Raw genomic sequence first — 24434 nt, 5'->3', positions numbered from 1 at the left:
AAGAACCAGGGTGGAGGATGATGGAAGAATGAGAGGTTTTATCAGATCTGTATATCAAATCAAAGAGTTGTTGATCTTCAGATAAAAGAAATGCTGTAATTTACTTAAAAGAGGCAGGGAATGACCTGAGACGAAACAGAGGGATGACTCAGATCAGGGGAGCGATAGGGAAAGAGGTGGAGACTCTGCTGCAGCACTCTTAAGGAAAACCCTCTGTTGGGCTCTTTTTTATTTTTTAACCGTCAGTGGTTGATCTGCATGCAATTTTTTTGAGTGATCAGTAGGAGGGATGAAGGGAAGGAGGAGGTTGTGAGGGGAGGAGGAGAAAAAAAACGCTGCAGTGCATTGTCAGACTGAGTGCACACACACACAGAGAGACAGAGAATCCCACATTTTAGCTCAACAATCTCACAGCAGAGCAGAGATATCCACAACAATGGCAATCTGGCAGTCAATGCGCTATTGATCTTGGTGGAGGAAACCCAGCCATGGATGCTGTCATCTATGAGGATAGTGCCAATTTGTTGATTTACTTATGAAATAACCATTCTATGGTTGAGCAGAGCTGGGAACATATGTTAGATGACATGTTATTTAAAAATACAGCAGTTGGAATTCTTTGAAAAAAGGTGATCACGTGCTGTCACAGGTGACACTGATTTCATCCTGGAAGGTATTTCACCGTGTTGCGTGTTTTGGGTAATTTGGATGATCTTTATTTAGTTCTAATATATTCCCCGCATGCAGGCATACTGACTTACTAACCGGATCTCCTCCAAGACGCCGCACTGGAGGGAGAGAGCGCGCGGGAGGAAGAGAGAGAGAGGGAGATCGAGCACGCGCGTGAGGAAGAAGAGGGAGGAAAAAAGAAGAGAGAGCACGGCAGAGCAAAGAAGGAGAGAAAAAAAAGAAAGGGAGTCGAAAAGAGTCGCAGGAGGGAAGAAGGAGAATGCGCGGCGTCTGGGTAACACTTCCACGCGTGTGTCCAGGGCCTGTGTGAATACACCATGGGATGCATCGGCTCCAGGAGACTGAGTAAGCATCGCTGACTGCGGGATAGAGGGCTGGTTTGGGATGGTGGGGGTGGAAGGTCCTGCAGGAGCAGGCTGGCTGGGGGGGTAGGGGGGTCTTGTGTGTAGACTGGGGAGTCCTTTTGGGTTGCTTTGCTGCCGCCTCTCCAACGCGCGGACGTGCAGTGCGTGGATGGGAGCACGCATCATGCAGGCAGGATGTCAGGGACTGTATGCGTTAAAACGCTGTGAGCATCCCGCACCATCTCCCAGCGCTCGCGCCTCCCTCCATCCCCCCGTCCCTTGATTAATGGTGCTGTTTGGAAGAATGTATGATGTGAGTAGGAGGATGGAGAGAAGCGCAGGAGATTGAAATTCTATGATAGTGCTTATTTATAGAAAGACATGGCTTAAGGGGAGAAAAATGGAGGGGGACCCCATTGTTGGGAGCATTTGTTGTTATTTCATGGATAATAGGGATAGAGGGGGACAATGAAGGGAGGAGAAATTCAGGGAAGCTGGGAGGAGGGGAGGCAGGCGTATGGCAATGGAGAGCAGGGGGGAGGATGGGAGGGAGGGGCAACAACATACAGGAGAGGGTGTGTGGCCTTGATGCGAGTTTTCAGGTGTGGACAGTCCTGAAGGGAGGAGCACTGCAGATGGGGGCAGAGGCAGACATTGCATGAAACTGACAATAGATAAACAATAAGTGGTTCATCATCAACATGATTGGCGCAAGCTCAGGTACTTCACACATTTCTGTGCAGCTCGAGTCACACTCTAAGGTAAAAATAAACATGGGGCTTTTTATTTGCATGAATTAATAATGAGCCACATGGCACATAAGGTTTAAAGACATCTTTATGGAAGCTCATATTCAGACGGCTGAGGAAATCAAGGGTGCAGAAAAGGGTGCATTTTTGAATGATCAAATAGGAGGGCTTCAGAAACAAATGGCACTGCAAGGACACCCGGTGTGAAGCTATCCTGCAGCAGCAAAAGCCGCGTGCTCGGTGGAAACATCAACATAACATTGTTTGAAGCGCGACATGGCAGCGACTCAGACTGAGATCCTCCTGTCAACTCTGGGGTCAAGCAGGAAAAAGACCAGAGTCTCCAGCTGCTGAGTGAAATGTGATTGAAGGAGACATGCGGTTTGCAAAGATGCCACATTTGTCTGATTGTGTGCCGCCTGAATGCTGATGCTCTTTTAAGCGAGCGAGATGACAGATGGGTCAAAATTTACAAAGGGTGTTTGTAAGGTAATCTCCTGTTTGAGTGATGTACACATTCTTTGTGGTTAAGCGGTTGTACATCTAATAAACAGAATTTAGTTGTTACTCTAAACTTGTGCACAACAATCGGAACATGACTATGTAAACAAACGGCACTTAAGATAAGGATGAGCAGCTGTTGCAAAGCAGTCTGTGCCTGGGATTTTCTTGTAGGTATAGCAGATTGTAGGTCCAGCAGCAGCAGTTCTGCCAGTCTAGAGGCGTGGCTTTGTTTATCCTGAGTGAGAATGGCTCCTGTGTGTTGTTATTGATCGGTCTTCTCAACTGCAGCCAAAAGGCAGGCAAGCCCAGATCAACAGGAGGAGCAGCAGATAGCAGATAGCTCGGATGGCCTGCCTCTCTAAAATGGTAGCCCTGATGTATGTGATTGTCTTCCAGTAACTCTACCTTTTTCCCAGCTTCACGGTGTCACGTAGTAGGATGTTCGCTTCTTATATTGGATTTATGGCCATTGTAGTATTGCATGGCAGGTCAATACGGAGTATCCCTTCAGCTCATTGTTTTCTGTTGACATGTATAAAGCAGAAGAAATAGTGATAGTATGCTTACATGAATACAAAGTGGTGCTTTTTGCCATAAAAGCCCTATAAGGCAAAAAAAGTAGCTATTATTATACAAAAAGATCAAATAAAAGCGTGCACGTCAACAACAGGTTCAATCTAAACTCCTCTGAGGCTTGTTTCTTCCTGTGTTTCTATCTGTGGTTACTTTTAAAGAAAACCTGAAATTCTGAAAGTTATTGGAGGACTCAGATTCAGATGAAAAGAGAAGAGACTATTGAATTCCACCTATATAGTGAAACTGAATTTAAAAGCAAATAAAAGAACAGAACTCCAGTGTGATCCCACTGCACCATGGCGACGAAATCAAAAAGGTGGCAAAAGAGCTCAAACTGAGCACATTTACAGTGCATGATTTTGTTCTCTTGCATACTTTTCATCACCAGTGGTGCAAGTTCATGTAAGGTATAGTGAATGAAGCACTTCATCCATCCATCATCCCCTTCAGACCTTGAGATGTGGTGGAGCGGAGGCTGTCATCCTTCACCTTGTCAGAACAGCAGTTGTTTTTTTTTCTCTGTTACAAATCAGCAAGTGTGTAGAATGCAGTGCATATAGGTAAATTCCTACGAACTGACACGCTGTTGTCAGTGTAATAGCGCTTTGGTGCCTCCATAATGATTGTATTTCTGCATGCAGATCCGCTAATTCTATTACTTATCATGGTGCTGAAAGCTGCACATCAGAAACATTTTCCTGTACCCACTTAGCCGCCTGCACCAGCGCCGTGACTGCATGAAACATTAATCACTGTTTAATTTAGGCCATTGTGAGCAGAGTGACTGTAACTGCCGTGGCTCAGGCTGTTATGGTGAAATTTGCAGATTGGAATTGTGGGACAAACCAATGACTCTTAGTTTTTCGAACCCAATTTTTTTTCTTTTCTCTTCCTAATTAAAAAAAATTCTATGTATCATCTCACCAAGTGTTTTAGAAGTTTTTATAGCTCTTGTATTTTTGTTTTGGAATAAGATTTAAGTTAAAACGTTTCGTTGTAATTCAAGTATTGGATGCAGATTTAAAACCGTTTCTCAATTTTTTTGACGAATTGACAAAAACAATCTCGACTCTCAGCATATAGGTTTAACAATGTTCAGCCTCAAAAGTCTATATTTCCGTGTATACGCAAGCAGTGACTTGTGAATGACCTCCAGTTTGCATCTCTCGTGGGACAGCCCACTTGCAGATATATTTACATTGTTAGTGGGTGTGAATGCGGCAGAATCACCGCTGTTACTCGAACACCTTCCTCCATCACAGAGTGTTTGCTGCTCTGCCATTACAGAGAGGGATTCCCTGCCATAAAATTAAAAAAAAAGGAAACCTCCCCCCTTTTTTTTCACTACACCATGCCTTCCTTACACACACTGTCAACAACTGAGACCATGTCCTACATTTGATTTTTCACAGTCAGCCTGTAAACTGGAAAATGTGGCAGAGGTGGTGTGTGATTGATTGGCTCCTTTCCAGGTTAGAAAAGCCTTGTAAACAAGAGCAAATTCAAGGTCAAAGACTCAGTGATGCACTACTTCAGAGACACACTTAAACCTGATGACCCTTGTAGGAGGAGTCTGCTTGCCTCAAAGATGTGATAATACATTTTAGACCCTTTGGTGCATCATAAATGACATATGGTGCAATTTTCTGCCTGTCTTTTTAGTTTCTCAGACATTTGCTTTCTCTAACTAGGTGAGTTTTGTCTTAGAGTTTAGGGAAAATACACATTTACGCACTGCAGTGTAAAAGCCCACCCTTGCACGCATCACATCTGTGTGCAGATCAGGAACGCCAGGCTTGTGTGTGGGCACATGAGGGCAGGCGCTCTGTAAACACTGTGACTCAGCCTCGGAATGAGTTCACGAGCGGAAACACAGTGCCAGGAAGGAGAAATTTCATCTCTGCTGTTTGATCAGTACGCAGCAAGTTTATGGACTCATTTATATGCATCTGTAGATGTGTGTGGCTTCAGTGGACTGAGTATCTCTCTGCTACTTGTAGCAATTAACCACTTCAGTGCTGATTAAAAAAAGGTCAGTGGTCTTGTGGTGTAGTTTAATTATTATGGAGCAAGAGTATACAGATTTCCTGCATCAAAGTGTCATTTCCTGTTTCATTTTACTGGAAAAGAGAGTGCTTTGGTCCATTTCCGCTCCAAACACTCATGTTGAGGCAGCAATTCTGTGGGGCGCATGTCATGGTTACGTTCACACCTTTGAGTGACAACGTCTATTGAAAAGTCTATGAAAACGTGCGCATATGTGTGTTTCAGGCTTCCACTTTCAAAACTCTTGCATTCTATTCTTGCTATTCTAGGCACTATAACATTGGGAGTTGGGTCATCTAGACCCACAAGACAGTGCGCTAAACCATTTTTCTTCAATGATATGTGACATTCACTGGTTTTCATGGATTACATGAAATCTTTCCACCTTTATCCACCCTTGTCATAGGGAGAACACGTCAATGCAAGGGTGGGGTCATCTAAGACAGCACAAGGGTTAAGAAGTGATCATGGAGGAAAGACACCAAGCCTTTCTTTTGTCAGAATAGAGCTGTGAAAGAAAAAGCCTGGTGCAAGATTTGCGAGATTTGCACCACTTTGACATCATAGTGTAGGTGGCTGACATCCGCTAGTTTCGCATAGTGACAGTCCAGTGTGAACACCATGTAGGGCGTTCAAGAATATGCGTTATGCACATTCAAGGACACCGGTCACATGCCGGGTGTGAACGTAACATTAGAGTCATGAAACTGGGTAGCAGCTACTTCTGCAAGTTTTCTATTATCACATCAGGGAACAGGTGACTGCGTTATTATATTTATCTTGTCTCAAGAAAGTGAGCATTCACACATACTTTGAGGTCTTTTGGTTGCAGGCACAAGAATTCAAGAAGTGATTTGCACGCTGTGTTTGAGGCTTTCGAGGAGAACATGCTCAGGTTTTTTCCATTTGGGTGGATGGTGTCTGGGAACACTCGAGCTCAATTTCCTGACCCAAACTCTCTCAACCATCTGGGCTCTCTTCCTCAGCTGTGTTTTCGCTTAACTCTGTGGCTCAGCAAGCCAGCATCTGCACATGGCAACTGCAAAAGGGCTGCTTGCCAAGCCGGTGCAACGTCGTGGCAACCAGCCCCACTACAGCTGTTACGGTAAACAAGCCTCCCGGTTCCCTGCTGTTATTGCTGCGGGGCACTTCGAGTATGGGAGACTGATGGAGCTTGGATGCTTCTCGCTTCAGTGGGAGCTGTCAAGCCGCTGGAGCCAGAGCTGAAGGTGACAATACATCCGCCACAGATCCGTGCTCGTTTCTATATGCATAGTCGGATTCATAGCCCCCCATTCAGTCTTTCACTCCCTCACTCCTTCTCCTCGCCTGAGCTAAGCCTAGCTCCCCTATGACCGTAGGGGGGCATCCAGCACTGCACCACTCCACGCATGAGGGGGGAGGAGGGAGAGCGTCAAGGGAGGAGAAGCTGCCCCAGAGCTGAGGTCTTGTGCTCCGTTGTCGGTACAAGGAGGGATCCTGCCTACTCACTCAGGAGCAGAAAAACACATGGGCTTACTGTTCTGCCGGGAGCTCAGGAGCATCACCCATCTTGAGGCAGAAATATGCTGCTCCTTAAAAAAATCCCTGAGATGCTGCGTAATGACCACTGACCCATCTTCAGAAAGACGCTCCCACAAAGAAGTCTCACTAACTACAGCTTGGTATATGCACGCAAACACTTGTGACTCATCCAGCAAGCATGCTCTAACGTGATTTCACGTGAAAACGTTGGATAATACATTGTAGAGACGACTGCAGAGGTAAACACGATGGGTTTAGTGTTTTATCTCTGGGCTGTGTGAAGACTGCAGGGCTTTTGGAGGTAGTTTGTGCTGCTGCAGTCCAGAGAACTCTTGACTCATGTTGTGATTCATGTGATCAGAGTGTGACTGCTAATCTGCTAATTGGCCGAATGAAGCTGAGGGATGGAGAAGAGGGAGACTGTGAAAGCTCAAGAGACGAACAGAGGAAGAGACGAGTGCTGCGACTCTCTGCGCCTTGTTTTCTACATGGCTGGCAGTCAGACGATTGTGGCGGAGCTTGTTCATGTATGGTTTGTGTTTGCGGGGCAGATTTTTAACCCAGATGCAGAAAAAAATCTGGGACACACTTTCCTGCCCCAACAAAATGTAAAATATCCCCCTGCCTGAACAACATCAGCCAAGAAAACCCAAGAAACACGCCTGGCTGATGCTTGCAAGGTCAAACAAAGTTCATTTCTAATTTTGAAATTAAAGATTAAGCTTGTGTGTTTTCAAGTCATCTAAAAAGAGGGACTTTTGATGCATATGTGTTATTTCTGTTTGTGTGAAATTCCCCCTTTTTTATAATTTATAGGAATTTCTATACAGAAAATTCTGCATTTGTTGGTTTGGCAGCATCCTGGAGCACTAACAGCATTTTAATTGTACAAAAATTAACCAAAACTAAATGTAACTGATGTCTACTTAAAAAAATGTAGGTGAAGAATGGTTTGAGGAGCAAGTGGGACTCAGCGTCTTCAAAAACGCTGTCTGCACTTTTCAGTGATAAGTTTTTTCCAGAAAACCTCATTAAATACAATTCAGTGAAATGTGATGTTTAAATTTTGCATTAAGAGGGGATTTAGCCATTTCAATGCAGAAGTGCCCTGTTTTCTTAATAGAGTTGTTCAAAGGATGTTTATGTGCATTAGTCTTTACAAATAATTTTTAATACCTAATATTATAGTTAATCTGCTGAAGTACAAGATCACAGGTAATAATAAATACAAAAAAAATCATACAAGCCAAAACATTTTTTGGGGCATTCTAGGCGTAAACAGTTCAAAGTATTTGGGCTACACAGGTAAAGTATTATCTCTGTACTGAATGAAGTACAAACTAAAAGTGCTGCTGTTGAAGTATCTCTTGCCTTTTCTTGTTTTGTTTTTTACTACAATGTGCATTTAAGTAAAGTGTACTCACATTTTCTTGTTCAAATATCTTTGACTGGATATTGTTGCTTAAGATTTTTAAGTACATTCAACTCCTCATTTTTTTAGTGTGCTTCAACCAAATCAGGGAAATTGCGATTTGAAGTATGACACTTATTCAAAAATGCCAGAGAAACACAATTCAAGTACTTGTGCTTCGATTCAACAAAACCTTTCTGACTGTATAAATCCAGTGGGTAAGCGTATAAACACTAGTGGACTTGTTTGTAGTTTAAATACCCTACGTGTTGAAGGGAAGACAGATCATTTCTAGGCTGGAGTCTGTCCCTTGTTTCCTGCCCTTGCAGAGATCTGAGGTGACGGAGTGGAGTTCACGGGGAGGGGTAATATCGGTGAGCCCGGGAGACACAGATCTGAGCTGATGTTTCTGAATCACTGGGTCAGTGGGTCACAGACATCACTGGACGTGGAGGGAGCCAACAGTGGATCTCAAAGAGGAGTCACTTGTGATTGCCAAATGTCTCTGTGTGAAACGCGACTGGCTTAGCAACACACGCGTAAACACACGCATGCACGGAGCCGCACAGTGCCGAAATGGGGAGTGAACCCCTCTGGGAGCTTTGTAGGCAGAGCTCAGACCCTCTGATATGTGGGAGCACCTAGAGACTAAGTCCATGTTTGAACTCCATTAGGAGCACAGACTCTCTAATTAAACCAATGTTTTAATTAAGATTTGGACAGACAGAAATGAGGAGGGATAATGGTGTTCATTCATCCAACAGAGAGCATGCATTTTGGATGAGTCCCACCTACAAGTGCTGGGGGGGCTGGGGGGACGACTCTGCTCACGATCCATCATTTAGTGTTACGTTTTTTATTTTTTACTGGGTAACATGAAGGCGCTTTCTCCTGAAAACTCCTCAAAGCATCAAAGATTACTACCCTGGGTGCAGAACGTGGACAGATTTTCTCACTGTCTGCCTCTTCTATCAGTGCTGCGGGTTATAAAGCAAAACCTGCAGGTGGTTGATGGAAACGCTGGGCTGTGTTTTTTGGAAGTATTATGTTTGATGGAAGCAGAAAAAAATGCTGATATCAAGATAGGAAATGAATTTTGAGGGCAGAATGAGATCAATGTAAGTAAACAACTGCCTAATCTCTGAATGTTATGCAACAAGTTTAAACCTTTACATTCTAAACATTTATAATGGGTTTGAATTTTCTATTTGTCATAAACCATCACGTGTTGTGCCCTTTAGGAATTGTAAAATGAGTTCAATCCAAGTTAATATTATTTTTTACATTTTAGCCATAAATGTGTTTGCCTTGGGGCTGCACGATGGTGTAGTGGTTTGCACGCTCATCTCTCAGTGACAAGGCCCTGGTTCAAATCCTGGCTGGGACCTTTCTGTGGGGCTTTTGCACGTTCTCCTGGTTTGTCCTGGCACTTGTCTGTAGGTGAGACTGTGAGTGCGTGATTATGTGGTAACCTGTTCAGGGTGTATCCCACCCTTGCCCAACAGTAACCAGCCTCATGACCCAAAAAGGAATACAGCGGGTTAAGAAAATGTATGGGTGGTGTTAGCATTTTTTTAACCATTTTAACATATATGTGGAAAAATTTTTGCGACATGTAAGAAATGGTTTGCCTAAAACATTTTTTTTTCAAATTTTGAAACAAAAGAGCAAAGAAGCAAAAGAAACATTTTTTCAAGCTACAGGGGGCCATGGTGCAGAGGTAGGGCGGTTGACCTCTGATCAAAAGATCGCGGGTTTGGTTTCCGTCTTGCCCACGTGTCAAAATGTCTTTCGGCAAGACACGGAATCGCACCTTCCTGCTGGTGGTTTTAGGTTTTAGTGTTCAGCAGCAGAGCAGCTGTTTGTGTGCATGGAGGAATGGGACTGTGACTGTAAAGTCCTCCGGGCCTTCAAGGAAGATGGAAATCGCTAAACAAATACACACCAGTAACGGACACACCGGGCATGCAATGCGCATTCAAGAACGCCTTAAATGTGTGATCTTGAACGCAAATATAGCCCCTGGTGGTAAAGCAGGAAGAGCCTTCTTCTTCTTCTTTTCTTTTTCCTCTATTTACTAGCGCATGTCCGCCCCCTAGTTGGAAGAGGTGTGAAATTCTAAAGTGGTTCAAATCTTGTGAATCTTTGCTCCAGGTTTTTTCTTTTATAGCTCTATTCTGATATATGAAAGACTTGGTGTCATATGGCAAGTAACAATTTGTCCTCCATTATCAATTTTCAAACGTTGACACTACCGTGAATTAAAATGGAATTACGAATTAAAATCCAAATACAAATCCCTGGTTAGTCGTTCGACCTGGTTTAACTATCAACGTGCTGGGCTCAGGTTTTGGACATAGAACCCGAAAACGGTCTTAGAAACGTATGTAGCTACACGTGAATGCAAGAGTTTTGAATGCAGAGAAGAGTTTTGGATGCCCAAATGCGCATTTACATGTGTTTTCATAGACTTTTTCATTGGAAGTGTTTGCTTATATGATAAATCAAGTGCATTTAATTTGTTAAATAAAATGTAACTGTGAATTTTTGTCTTCATAAAGTTAACACATTTTTCCTTTATTTTTCTCTCAATCATTTTGTTCGTTCTCAGCGGTAGATAGCGTGCCAGTCCAAAAGGATGGCGAGCAGGTAAGTCCTCAGAAAATCTTCTGTCTCACCTTCTCATCAGAGAATCCAACATGGCTCTGACTGACAATGACAACAGTTTATTTGAGTAGCTGAAGCACGAACTGCAGCAGCTTAAATCACCAGCTCTCTGTAACTCACAGTGTCTGTGCTCATGGTGGAGTGAAGCAGCTCATGTCAATGTCAGCTGTTGAATTTTTACCAGATGATAAAAGTGGAACACCGGGAAATGGCGGGTTAGAATTGCTTTTTGTCGCCATTAAGAACAATTGTTGCTGGCCCCCAACCACAGGGTCTTCCCTTACTTTTTCTCTAACCACATAATTATCCTTATTACTGTCTCTTCTGTCTTAGCTCATAGATCCTGATCTGATCTCTGTGAAAAAAGGACACAAGAGAGGCAGCCATTTTGGTCAAACATGTAGACTATTTTTTCACCAAATGCACTGTGGACTGATTGCATCATTTATTTATGGGCTGTGTCCTAGAATGCCCTTCGGAACAAAAAAAGCTCACACACTACCACGCAGGCACTGTGTGTATCGGGGCTATTGGAAAAGAGCATTGGCATAGCTTCACCTAGGGTCTCTGCTCCACCACTCAGGTGTGGTAAATCTCTCATCTTATTCTGCCGCGCTATCAGAGGGGAGAAATGGGGAGCCAAGAATACAACAGATCTCATTGTTTGTTTTAGATCGAAGGAACACAGGAATGATTCAGGTTTGACCCAGCGCCTGTTTGTTTCCTTCAGCGTCTCCAATGTTTGATTAAATAGATAAAAGCTGCAAAAGAACCAGAAAAAAAATCCTTTAAAGATACTCATTGGCATCTAAATCTGGAAGGATTCTATCCGACACAAATCTCTTTGTAAGGAAGGAAAACATGATTATCTTTTAATCTATTGAAAAAGTGATCCTAGTGGTCTTTTAGTTGTGATTATGCAGATTTTAGTCAAGGAAAAAAAAGGTCATTTTCTAAGACATAGTTTCTGCAGACCGTCAGGAGTTCATTGAAAATTTGCCTCTGAGTTGCGGGCAGGACTGTTGGCGTGGAGCAACCCCGCCCCTTTAGTTGAAGATAAAGAGTTTCTGGCCCACCAAATAAATTTTCTATGTAAAAAAAGGCTCTTTTTAAATGGCTTTTTTTTAATTTGTATAAAGAAATGCAATTTTAAGCTTAATTTTCTTTATACATGTCCTCCATCATCAGTAAAATGCCACAAAAACATGTTAAAACACCAAAAACACAATTTCCATCAGAGTGGGTCTTTAAACTGGCATTACTTACAAAGCCCAGCAAAACCTTCTTTTCTGTACCATGACCTGGCACACACCTAAAAATCTACACAGCTACCACCTATAAATGCCTTTTTTAACTAGCATAAATATGATGATCCTTCACTGGGCTTCATGGCATTTCTTGCTGCTGATAAGATGATTGTTAGTTGAATAAATGGTCCTTCAGTGTGTCCCATTTCATTTACATTCATTTCACATGAGAAACAGGCCACATGTGGCCCGGATCACCTCTAAATGAAGTCTGACTGCTCAGATTTCGATGTGAAATGGCTGCATTAACACCTGTACTCCATTCTGTCGCTGTGTGTATCTCCCAGGACACATGGTACTGCCACGTGTGTCCAGGTCCAGCAATATGTTGGCTCTGGTTTTTAACTTTATTCATTTATTTTTCACCTTTATATAATATTATTGTTGATAGGATTCTTTTTTTAATCAGTCACTTTTCAGTTAAAGTCCTCGTATAAAGTCTACAGTTCGATATATTTAAAAAAGATTTTATGCATAGACAAGAGAGAGAGAAAAGGTGAGAACAAATAGATTTGAAGGGAGAAAATATGTATTTTGGGTTTTTTGTTTTTTTTTTTACCCAGGATGCACTGTTTTGCTGTGAACACCAACAGCCCACACTGTTGATGTTCTACTTAATGTCAGGTCAGTTGATGGAGGGAAGCGTTGCAGCAGAAGCTGCTGTTTATCTGTTCAGTCCTCCTCATCTGACTTCACCCTCAACCCTGCCTGAACACAAACACACACACACACACACACACACACACACACACACACACACACACACACACACACACACACACACTGTTCTTTCTCCCATTAGCCTCTGTCTCCTGTCTGCCTGCAGCATGAGATACAGTTCAACGCAGCACTGACATCTCACTCAGGCACACGCCGTTTTGCACTACATGTCTGTGTTTTTTTTGGCAGCAAATGTAACCAAAGAGGGAATTTATTCAACCATATCGCACTCCGCTAAACAGAACTACGCAAACACAAGCAGATCGCCGCTTTAATCCTTTGTCTCTGTCATTCTTGCTCTTCGTTCTTTGAAAGTTCTCGCCATATTTTTCTCATTTCTGCTCTATTCTCTTTGAATTTCTTCCTCTTCATCTGTATGTCTGATGTGGGATTCCCAACCTCTCCTGATGTGTGGCGTTGTCGGGTCTGTCCTGTCACTCCCTTGCTCCTTCCTGTTCCTTCTTTCCCCGCCCTCCTGTTTCTCCTCATCAGCATGGACGTTCAGAATTTTCATGGGAGGGAATCAATGTAAGTGTTGTCCTTCGCCCCCATCACTCCTATCCGTTTTCTTCTTTTGCCTGTTGTGATTTAAATCACCCCTTACCAATCAGCTCTGTCATGATCTCCCCCACCTGCAAAGCCTTACAATTGGTCTGGAGGTTTATTGTGCCAGTGCACTGGTGTGAGCACAGTTACTAGGAGTAAATATTTTGGGTAACACAGCTTTTTTTTCTTTTCTTTTGTATTAACTCGCCATCTTCATCACCTCTCCACTCACCCTTTTCTTTAACACACATTGTGTGGGTGTCCTGTCGCACCATCCATGCTGTCCTGCCCTCCCCCTCCTCCATCCCTCTGCCTTTTCTCCCCCTGCAGCTATCCATGGAGGACACCACCTCCATCCTGCCTCGGCTCAAGCGGAACTCAAACGCCTACGGCATCGGGGCTTTGGCTAAGTCTTCTCTGTCAGGTGTGTCAGGTGTGTGTCTGTGCTGGTTCTGGTAAACGATCCCATGCTGGCTCCGCCTCCAGCGGGCACAGGAGTCAGCATGGTACCCTAAACGGGTTCCCCTATTTGTCACTTCTTCCTCTCCACATCAAGATACGGTTCGTCAATGGCTCCTCTGGAGTCATTGATGGAATGAATTCAGCCTGTAAAACTTGACATACACACAGTGGCCATTACCCCACAGCTTGTTGCTCTAAGGAAAGGTGAGTGGTGAGTGGGAAGTGCAGCTTCTTTATGTTAAGTGGTTGTGAAGTTGTGCTGTTTAAGTTCAGTGCAGATGTTTTCACTGTGTAAAATGCTGTGTTGAAACAGTGCAGTGTAGTGAAGTGCCGTTTTGGGTTTTTTCCAGCTGTTTCCGTGCAGTGCAGTTTATCTGGTCATGGCAGGATGGCAGGACAGCATAGGGATTTTTCAAATAATTCAATCTTGCATCTCCTCCCTTTGCACCACCATCAGAGAGAATCCAACAACAAGGGAGTCGCAGTATCATATGTCAGTCCTAGGAAATGTGGAGCAAAGTATTTCCACCAAGAATGATTTTCCCCCTCAAAAAATATGTATGTTCAGCAGCGTGGAGTCCATATCTCACAGAGAAAAAAGTGTAGAGAAAGAAAGCGGTTTTCTGCTTACCCAGCGCTACCTTGCAGAGGTGTGAAAAAGCTCCCGTGTCAACAAGCCAACCCCTCATTAATCACGCCATGCAGCCGCCTCACCCCAATTAACCTGCCCCATCCCATGATGCACCTGTGTCAGGCAAGACACATCCTCTTGCCTGCTCCCCTACATGTACTGTGACCAGGCAGTGTCTCATTAAACATATGAACGTTGTCTCCATGACCCATGCCATAAAAACCCCTGACAAACAGACTCATCGTCAGCAGGATCGGACTGATAATGTTTTAGCACCTTGACCTATTTTTACTTTTGTAAAAAAAGAGTCTAACGTGAGATAATCTGATAATCTGATCAATTTATTAGATTAGGTTATTAGTCCAACCCTGCTTGATGCCCACATTATGACAGACCATCCCATCTTCCATTCCAATCAACAATGATGAACACTTAATAACAACCACGTCTATTTTGCCCCTTTCCTTTTTGTTTCTCTTCTCCACCTTTTATTTTCCTCCTGGTTCTTCTTTCACTTCTTCCTAATGTAACCTCTCTATCCCTCCAACCTTTCACCCTCCCTTACCTCCCATCTTCTTTCATTTCACCGTCCTCCCTGCCTCTCTCTCTGCACCTCATCTGTCTCCTCTGCAGGGGTCTCTCGCACGATGAAGGAGAGGGTGACCAAGCCCACAGCCATGGCTCAGGGTCGTGTTGCTCACATGATCGAATGGCAAAACTGGAGTATGACAACTGTTGGTCCAGGGGGTGTGGCTCAGGCCCGGATCACCAACCAGGAGCGAGAGAAGGAGCGGCGGTTAGAAAACGATGCCTACAGCGACCTGAGCGACGGGGAGAAGGAGGCTCGATTCGCTGCAGGTCACAGGCTCCTAAAAAAAAAACCCTGCAAAATAATGAGCTTGTCCATTGTTGGGATTTCGACCAACCGTGTGAGAGGTCTCAGCACTGACCTCGTTTGTTCCTCTGACCTTTAGGAGTTCTGCAGCAATTTGCAATCTCTGAGGCAACACTTTTGGCGTGGTCATCCATAGACGGGGACAGTCCAAGGTCAGGATCGAATCAGGGCAGCGTGGCTCACCTGAGTGAAGTCAACCAGGAGAGCATCACGAGTCGAGGTAAAGAAAAAGAGGAAATGTTGTGGGAGCAAAAGCAAAAAAACACATCACAAATGCCTGAATTTGCATTCTCTTCCTTTATCTATTTTAACAAGATTTTTTTTCAGTCAAAACTCATTTTTTCCACTAAACAAAGCCTTTGGCCTGATGAAGTTGGAAGAAGAGCATAACAAGTGAATGGGGATGAACCTTATTAAATGCTTCATTAACCTCATCCTGCCCGGATTCCCTCATCACCAGGTCTCATTGTATCTTTTAAACAGAGGTCTATATAACAAAGGCAAAGACATTCTTCTCTAAATATATCACCAAGGAGGATACCAAAAAATGGATCCTGTGCCCATTATGTCGCATGACTATTCATCCATATTCAGCTCAAGATGTTTCTAATAGAACATCACTGACATGTTAGCTTACAGTTGTGAGTTTGCAAAGGAGTGAAGAAGCCCTTTATAGTATTCCAGACTTCTCCTAAAAAGTGTTTTTACTCTCATTGTTTGTTCCCAGTGTTTTTCAGTTTGGCTTTAGAAATGTGGAGCAGTCTGAGACTGAATCTGACATGAAAGTTTTTGTTTTTTTGAGAGAATAAAAGAAGGAGAAACTGCTTGAAGTAAAGGCTGCGTCTGCGCTCTTCGGTTAGTCAGGAGTGATGACTCAACGGCGTGAGGTGTGCCAGTATTCAGAGTGTCTGCACTGCATACTGAAGAGCTTCTGTCATAACTGATTCAGACAAAGCTGGAGCAGCTTCTGTCTTGGTTTACTTTACAAATTCCTTCAAGGTAAAGAGCTGTTTTCATTTTGTAATTAATTCGATATTCCTCCTTTGTTATTTTTTTTTAGGTTAAATTGGTTGCTGACGTGTGACAACCATTAGTGATTCAACATTCTGGGCCGTGTGTAAAAAGCAATGCCTGCTTTGTTGATTTTCCTCAGATCAGATACTGCACCACTCTTCAGCGGAGGTGTGGCCCCATTCCTACGTCTCCCAGGGCCACTACTGCATTTCCTCTTCCGATGCCTGGGAACCTATCAAAAACGACACCTCCGGCGTGGCGTCTCCCCCTGCTGGCTCTTACCTGATGGGCAACGACGGCTATGACGCGCAGGCGGCAGCTCACTTCCTGTCTCAGCAGCAGCAGCAGCAACAGTTCAGCCTCCAACAGCAGAGCCAACTACAACAGCTGCAGCAGATCCAACAGATCCATCACTACCAGCAGCAGCAGCTCCTGCAGTATCAGCAACAACAGGTGATTGATGCAGAGCAGGTGGCTCTCTGGTGTGCAGGAGGAGTTTAAGGGATACTATATGTGGCTTGGATTTAGTTCAAGTCATCGTTACTTTGCAATAACCTGCAGCAGCTGAGGACCCTCTAAATAAGGAAGATGCCTTAAAAACATACAGCCAGTTCCTGAAACCCTCAGTTTGAAAGGTAAAACTAATCTTAAACAAAAGTGACGAGTCACCTGTTTATTAATTCAAATCACAGGACAAAATTCCATTCAGAAAGGAAAAAAAGTGAAAGATTTTTCCAAAAGAAAACATCAAAAGTAAAAGAAAAAAGATTGAATTAATATTTTCAATGTGAAACTAAAAAAAAGAGACACAAAAGTTTGAAGAGACTTTGCTTGAACATCAACACATTTCCAGGATATAAATATCTGCTCCTTGCCCCTTCATTGAAAAGAAATTGAGGTGTTTATTGCTTGGTAAAATTTCATTAAAGGCCTTATTTGCAATTATCCTTAATGTGATTTTGACATTTAGTCTCCCTCCGGTATTTGTTCAGGCGTTGGAGCAAAGGCTGCACAGTGCCAACCACTCTTTGCAAGCAACGCCCAACAGCACCATCCACAGCCTGGTTCATTCTGTTCACCCTCCACTGGTGGATCTGTGGAACACGGGGCAGATGGAGGCCTATCAGGTGGAGGCTGGAGGTTACCAGGGAGTGGCGGCAATGGTGGAGCCCAGCCTGTGTGTTCCCTCTGGGGACGAGATGGTGGGAAATGAGCACTCTCCACTGCTGGAGCAGCAGGAGGAGGAGCCAGTCAAGGTTTGCACCCTTCCCCGGTATTATTATTATTTGAAAATCATTTTAAAGACATTTATTGGAGTTTTATTTACTCACCTACCTGTAATTTGGCTGAAATGTCTGTTATTGATGCCATGAATAACTCTTGATAATCTAGGTGATGGTGATATTTTCTTTATTTGCTGTTATTATTTAAAAAAAAAAAAAAAAAACTAATTTTTATTTCTTTTTCCTGCCAAATGTTGTATTATTTAGTGTAAACCTGACCCAGACAAGCATTTTTTCCAAAAAGTGTCCTTTTTCTTTAAATATTTTTAAAATATGCCTCTATGAGTTTTAATGTAACAAAAAAATGAAAGAGGGGGAAAAAAGGAGAAAATTGTTTTTAATCGATTGTTCCAAAAAAATCTTTAATTTTTCTTAAAAATCTTGTGTTGTTTTGCGCAAATCTAATATTGACATACATTTTTCCAAAAAGTTAGAATTTTTCTTTGAACATTTTTTAAATTATACCTTCATGCCATCAGTTCAAACAGAACTCAGTTAAAAAAATAAGAAAAAAGGACAAAATGAGCGGAAAAATTTTACATTGTTTTGGTAATTTAAAATTCTTTTTTTTAATATTATTTTTTACATCTTGAATTTTTTTGCAAGAATCTTTTTTTTTTCCATAAAGTTTTTATATTTCTTTGAGTATCTTTGAAATTATGTCTTCATGATTTCAATTGTTAAGGAACAAATAAAGGGAAAAAAGGGGGTAAAGAAAAGGAGAAATTGAGGAGAAAAAAAGGAAGTCACAATTTTAAAAACAATTGGTGAAAATTTTTTTAAAAATCAAATCCTTTATTTTTTTTCGTTTGACATTTCATTGGTTTAATCTGTGACGCGAAATGAAATATAGTTTTAAACACACTAAATGATATCTGTTACTTGTAAAACCTTTTTATGAAAAGGTGCTGACGGTTTAAGATTTTGTGAAACAGCGTCTGTTTTTGCTCGGTCTTCTGATTTGCCTGTGTGCATGTTGCTGGTTGTTTTTATGATCAGGACGAAGAGGTGACTTTGTATGTTGACCCAGACTCCTCCACGCTGACTCCACCCACGCAACAAGGGGATGCCTCCGGTGGCAGCAGCCCGGGTCAAGCGCCGGCAGAGCCCATCACACAGAGGAAGGCCTCTGATGTCTCCACTGGCTTCATTCAGACTCTTGAGGAAAAGGAGGAAGAGGAGGAGGAGCAGCAGGGGCCAATTGGCTCTATGACAGCTAATTGAGTTCTTGACCATAAAGAAACTTTCTTAATATAAACCGACCAAGGCGTCGTCCACAGACGACGGAACTGCAACAACATATATCTATTTATCCCATCTCTTTTCAGGAAACCATTCAGTTGCGACACAAAACTTCTCCAAATGGCGAGCTAAAGATGCGAAGGAACCTGAGCTCATGCAACAAAGGACATGTGTTTCTTTGTAAGCCTTACACTCTAAAGAACTGAAAAGAGGAGCAAGAGAAAGAGCAACACTAAAAAAAAAACTTCACAGAGATAAAGAGGAATGGACTGGAAACATGCATGCTTTTTTTTCTCCTTTTTTAAACACAAACGTGATCCTGTCATTGTCTTAAACGATAATGAAAATCTACTTCAAAGTAATAATAACTGCAAATTTTGTAAAAACAAACAAACAAACAAACAAAAAAAAAGAATCTAAGTGTAAGTGTGTGATAAGACCTATCAGTTTTCCCATGGGAGAGCTGCTCTGTTTACAGCTGTTTCTCAACACGTTAGTATGTAATCCAATTGATTTCCTCGTGACACCAAACCTGTACAGTTTAAAAACAGCCCGAGAAATTTCCCTGACGATGGAAACGATCTCAGCAAACCTCAGCATTTCAGTGAAATGCACTTTGACTCCTCTAAAATCAATTATTTCATGTTGTGGCACCAGGTTGCCCACGGCACAACCCAACCGCACACACTGAACACTGCACAGATAAGGATTGTACTGTACAATAGCGTGCTTCCTGCTCTGTCTCTCTGTATGCATGTCTACTATGGAGCACCTGTACTATACTGCACTGTATAGACTTTGCACTGAACCATAGTATCCCAGGTGAGGTCGCAGCGGGCTGGGGCGGCGAGTTTCACGGAGAAGAAGCAAACAGAACTCCATCTTTTTTTGCACTGATGCAATCCAACAGATCTAAGGTTGCCTTTGGACATTTGACATTACCCAGCTCCTTCTCTGAAAGCTTTCATCACCACTGACAACCAAAACCCCAGTCGCTCACCAGGAACAGCTGTTTCCCTCCACGGGCGCGGGCTGCGGCCACGTAGACAGTGATAACCACTGAAAATGAATGTACCGGAGAGGTCCAAGCACTCTGAGAGGTCCAAAATGGATTCACTGCTGGCTCACCTAAACCACGACACACAAACACACACGCACGTACACACAGGAATATCTAAATTGTAACCAGCAATATGCAGGAGAAACACTGGCTCCTCAGAGGACCCGTGTCAGTTCTGTCATAGATGTAAATAAAGTACATAGAAATTGCCTATCACTCTCAGTCACAGCTGTTCTATTGCAGTATGATTTCTTTATTTTTCTACGCCTCTTGATCCCAATTTATGTTGGGATTGCGCTCGAGCTTGCAGTTTGTTTGTTTGTTTTTTCTTGCACACCGCCACACAAAGGACAAGTTAAGTGGAGGTTTGTTTGTGTCAGAAGCAGTGATTCCTCCATCTGGAGGGCTTTTTAACCCAGTGACTCCAATAGTGGAGAAGCAAAAAAATTAAAAAAACCTAGTACAACAGCAACAAGTTGAGGCTCCAAGGGCGGAAGCTGCCGCTCAATCAGCCAATCAGGGAAAAGACACTGAAGACGGGGACTGAACGACAGGATGGATAGAGATACTGTGGATCTGTGTCTTCCTGCTTATGGTTATTACTGTGAAGCAGCTGCCTGGAGTGTGAAAGCGATCCCAATGATGCTTGAGATGCATGTTTTCATCTGTTTTTTTGTTTTTTTCCTCTTTTCACCTGAGGAAGAGTGCGTTTCCCAGCGAGCTCGCCAGGTGGACTTCCTGTGCCCGGCTCACAGGCCAGCCGTGCAAAAGATACACGAGCACCAATGTGTCTGTCCTCTGGTGGGGAGCACCTTCTTCTCACTCTGATGATTGTGTGAGGAACTTTGATGACAAACGATACCGTTCATGATTTACTTGAATGAATTTGTTTATCGATTGCTTCTTTATGCAATGTTAATGCAATGTTTATTTTTCTACTGACTCTGTGAATTCCCTTCCGGTATGAGTTGGAAACGGTGTCCCCGGTCGTAAAGCGGTCTTCTTCTGGTTTTGAGGAGAGAAAAAAAAGGAATTTTGGCAGCTCTCTATTTATTAATGGATTTATTTTCCCCTTTGCAACGACCCTGTTAGGAGGTATGAGGAAATGGTTCAAAACCTCAAAAAGACTGACTTTAGCCTTGGGTGCACATTTATTTATTGAACAATTACTCGAAGGGGATGGATTATGTGACAACTTGTGTTCTAGTCTAAAATTTCACGTAACCTTTCTGGGAGAGGGATTTATTAGTTTTTTTTTCTCTCCAATGAATTAAATGTGAAGTTAATTTGCTAAAATGATGTATTTAATATCAAAGGGGAACAGAAAACGTACACTGCTTCAGTTTTTTAATGCTTTTATTTGTTTATTTCAGTGAATGAATAAACAAGTAACATGAAGCCAAATATATTTCTGTGGATGTTAAAGGTTTACCGACCATGTGACCGATCCCTCTTTCTCTTTGTAATTTCACTGCCACCTTCTTTTCTGTAACTGGTCTCAAAATTCTTCTTCTTCCTCTTCCTCTCTCCGTGTTCTGTGTTCCTGTGTCCGTCCGTCCGTCTATGTGTTACAGTGAGTCGTCTGCTGTTTTTGGAACAATCACTGCCTAAAATAGACAAAAAAATCAACCCAACAAGAATACTAACTTTGTGCAAGTGGATCCAACATGTGCAATCCATCAATCTGGCAAAAAAAAAACGTAGCTGCTGTATAAACTGAAGGCTTCTGTACAAACCTGCAGGATTTGTTTTTGAATGTGGCAGTGTGACTGATAACACTCACACCTATGCATGCTTGCTGGACAGTCGTCACAGGTCGGCTCTTCCACATGTTTTTCTTTTTTTTTGTGTGTCTTCCCTTCCTCCTTCTCTCTTCTGTCAAAATCTGTCTCGTTTCTTTCTCCTCTTCCTCCCCTGCACGTCAGAGCCTCTCTCCAGCTCTCTGCCTTGTCTCCCCTTTTTCTTTTCCTCCGGTGGAGAAAGAGCAAATAAACAAACTGACAAACAGCCTTTCTTGTGCAAAGGTGTGGATCTCTTCTTCAAGGTTGTAAATAATTAGATAGTCCCATTAATGCTCCAGGGCCCAGACAAGTGTAGTGTTTCCTGTTGTGTTTGCGAGCTGGTGGCTCACTTCAGTCTGAGAGACAAAAATACAAGTTAATACGGCGGTGTAATGCGCCCTGTTGTGTCGTCCCCAAAACATTCCTCCCTGGTCCTTATCAGGGAATTCATGCCAAAAGAATATTAATGAAAATTTCTCACAGCCCAGCCCAGTGGGACTCACCACTTATTTGTTGAAGCTCACAGAGGAATCAGTCTGAAATACTGCTGACCTTCACAACACAGGATTGTTTATTTATGCTCCAACAATGAAGCCAACATTATTCTCTCCAAAAATTCATTCTTAAGTCTTCTTTCCCTTAACCCCAAAGCACATTTTTTTATGATTTTTCATATTTATTCGTAAAAACAAGGCGAAATATGCTCTTGTTAATTTTTTAAAATAAAGTAAGCCATCTTTTTTATTATAATGGATTTTTTGTAGGAGATTTATGAAAAATATATGCAATATATAAATCTATCTTCCTTCCATAACAGATTTTAATTTTAAGACACTTATGACAAATATAAAAACACTGAAGATTTGAGTTGTACTTGCAAAAAATCAATGTTTTCACCATCCCCAGTTCTAAAAGAAATGGTCATTTTTACACTTAGTATATCAGAACATTTTAAGTTTTCTACAAGAACAGCTTTTGCACTTAACCCTTTGATGCGCAACATATCCGCACCCCCTCTAATGCGCAACATGGGTCTAAAATGACCCGCATTCATTTTCTATGTAAGTTTATGATGGCTGAGTTTTAATTTTGTTGTATCTTTTAAAACATATATTTTTTACTGTTGAATATTCCAAGTATTCTTTACATATCTTGTTTTTTATTAACCCAGATTATTATTTTAATTTTTCCTTTCATACTGGATAATGGATAATTATGTTTTTTACAACAAATTCACTTACACGGATCAAAATTGACCCAGTCATTCAAGTAATATTTTAATCAAATACTTAATACTAGATAATAACATTTGTTTGAAGTAATATTTTTGCAGTGAGTTCGCCCAAACATTTATATGTTTAATTGAAACATGGTTATTTTCATTTTGTAACACATACCTCTGATAACATAACATGTCTAACAATCTGAACTGTATCAGTATTTTAACAACTTTAAACTGGTGTGGCACACCTGTTTACACAAATTGCGACCTTCGTTTTTACATGCCTCACCAATTACAATGTGATATTTGTGCTCTGCACACAGATCTGGTGCAGTGAGAACACCAGCTTTTGACTTTTCTGTCTTAGGAAACTTGGCAGATCGCACACCTCTTCCTTTGACCCTCCTCTCTGATGGTCTCTTCAGGCTGGATGGTGGCTCTGTTTGTTTGTTAAACCTACATTTTCCCATTGCCTGAAAATAATCAAAATAATAATAATATTGGATTGTATTTATCTGCACTTTTCCAGACGCTCAAAGTTCTTACAATGTGTCCATTATTGATTCACTCTTCATTCATACTTGGTGATCGTAACCACTGATGTAGCCACAGCTGCCCTGGGGCAGACTGACAGAGGCGTAGCTGCCAGTTCCCGCCCACGGTCCCCCTGACATTCATGCACATTCACACACCAGTGGAGCCACACTGGAGGCAAGGAGGGTGGAGTGTCTTGCCCAAGGACACAATGACAGTTGACTAGGGGGGAGTGGGGATCGAACCGCCAATCCTCTGATCATTGGCTGACTTGCTCAACCACCCGAGCTACTGCTGCCTATACATGCTTTTGGGGTGTGCCCTCAATGCGCCTCTTCATATGTGCCATGACAAGCTCTTTGCCCAGCTCCTTGATTAAAAGCCGCCGTGCATTGCTGACACCACCCAAATAGCCAGGGTGTTGTGCAGTGAAGGCATAGAGGGTGACAACATCCAGCAGGTTGTACCAGATAACCATGGACACACCTCTGTGTTCTCCGCTGACATGAATAGTTTCTAACCACTTGATCCATTGTGTCCACACCTCACTTTGATTTGTTATAGTACTGGATCACTTCTGGTTTCTTCTTCTGACTGTTGTCATCCATCGCTTTGTTATCATGCATGGTGCTCAAAAGGCCCAAAAAACAAGATATTTTGAACATATTCAATTCAATTCAATTTTATTTGTATAGCCCAAATTCACAACAACAGTCATCTCAATGGGCTATGGAGGAATAAATGTAATTGATTTCAAAGTTATGTTGTGTAAATACTGAGCCGTATAAGAAATAACATAGAAAATGAATGTGGGTCATTTTGTACCCATGTTGTGCATTAGAGGGGTAGTGATACAAAAACTGTTTTCATTCAAAAAGTAAGAAATGAAAAAACAAAATAATCATGTGTGATGGTCTAAAACAAGTTAATTGAGGAAAATCTTGACTGCAGAATGATAATATTAATTTAACGCAAAGATATCAAAAATAATATCTCAGCCGGGTCACTTTTGACCCATGTTGTGCAGCAAATTGATAGATTAGCTAACTGTGTGTGTTTTCCTTTAAGATTTTTGTGTTGAAATCAGTTAAATACTTTCAGAAAGAAACTTTCAGGTGCAACTGAGCCAAACCACTTGCTGTCCACATTCCTCACATTTTTGAGAAACTGGCAATTTTTGCTCATCTTCTTTGTTCTTGCAAACCGCTGTAGGATATCTGTGCTCT

At 42.2% G+C, this 24434-nt stretch overlaps 1 protein-coding gene across 5 annotated transcripts; it reads left to right on the top strand.

The window, feature by feature from the left end:
• Positions 1 to 388: 388 nt before the first annotated feature.
• Positions 389 to 21288, top strand: fam131b (family with sequence similarity 131 member B). Of its 5 annotated transcripts, none has more exons than XM_023964458.1 (10): positions 389 to 673; positions 748 to 1035; positions 10456 to 10493; positions 13031 to 13066; positions 13415 to 13508; positions 14811 to 15035; positions 15152 to 15292; positions 16226 to 16539; positions 17079 to 17342; positions 18369 to 21288. In XM_023964458.1, exons 2-10 carry the CDS (start codon positions 1008 to 1010, stop codon positions 18591 to 18593), a joined length of 1365 nt encoding a protein of 454 aa, XP_023820226.1. In that variant the 5' UTR covers positions 389 to 673; positions 748 to 1007; the 3' UTR covers positions 18594 to 21288. The 5 variants fall into 5 exon arrangements, with proteins under 5 accessions (XP_023820226.1, XP_023820225.1, XP_023820227.1 ...); XM_023964457.1 differs by having other exon boundaries at positions 391 to 673; positions 13415 to 13517; XM_023964459.1 differs by lacking the exon at positions 13031 to 13066 and having other exon boundaries at positions 393 to 673; positions 13415 to 13517.
• The last annotated feature ends 3146 nt before the right edge of the window (positions 21289 to 24434 follow it).

Source organism: Oryzias latipes, chromosome 16 (assembly GCF_002234675.1).
Source record: "Oryzias latipes chromosome 16, ASM223467v1".
In the NCBI taxonomy this organism is placed as follows: Eukaryota; Metazoa; Chordata; class Actinopteri; order Beloniformes; family Adrianichthyidae; genus Oryzias; species Oryzias latipes.
This window is presented reverse-complemented; position numbering and strand designations above follow the sequence as displayed.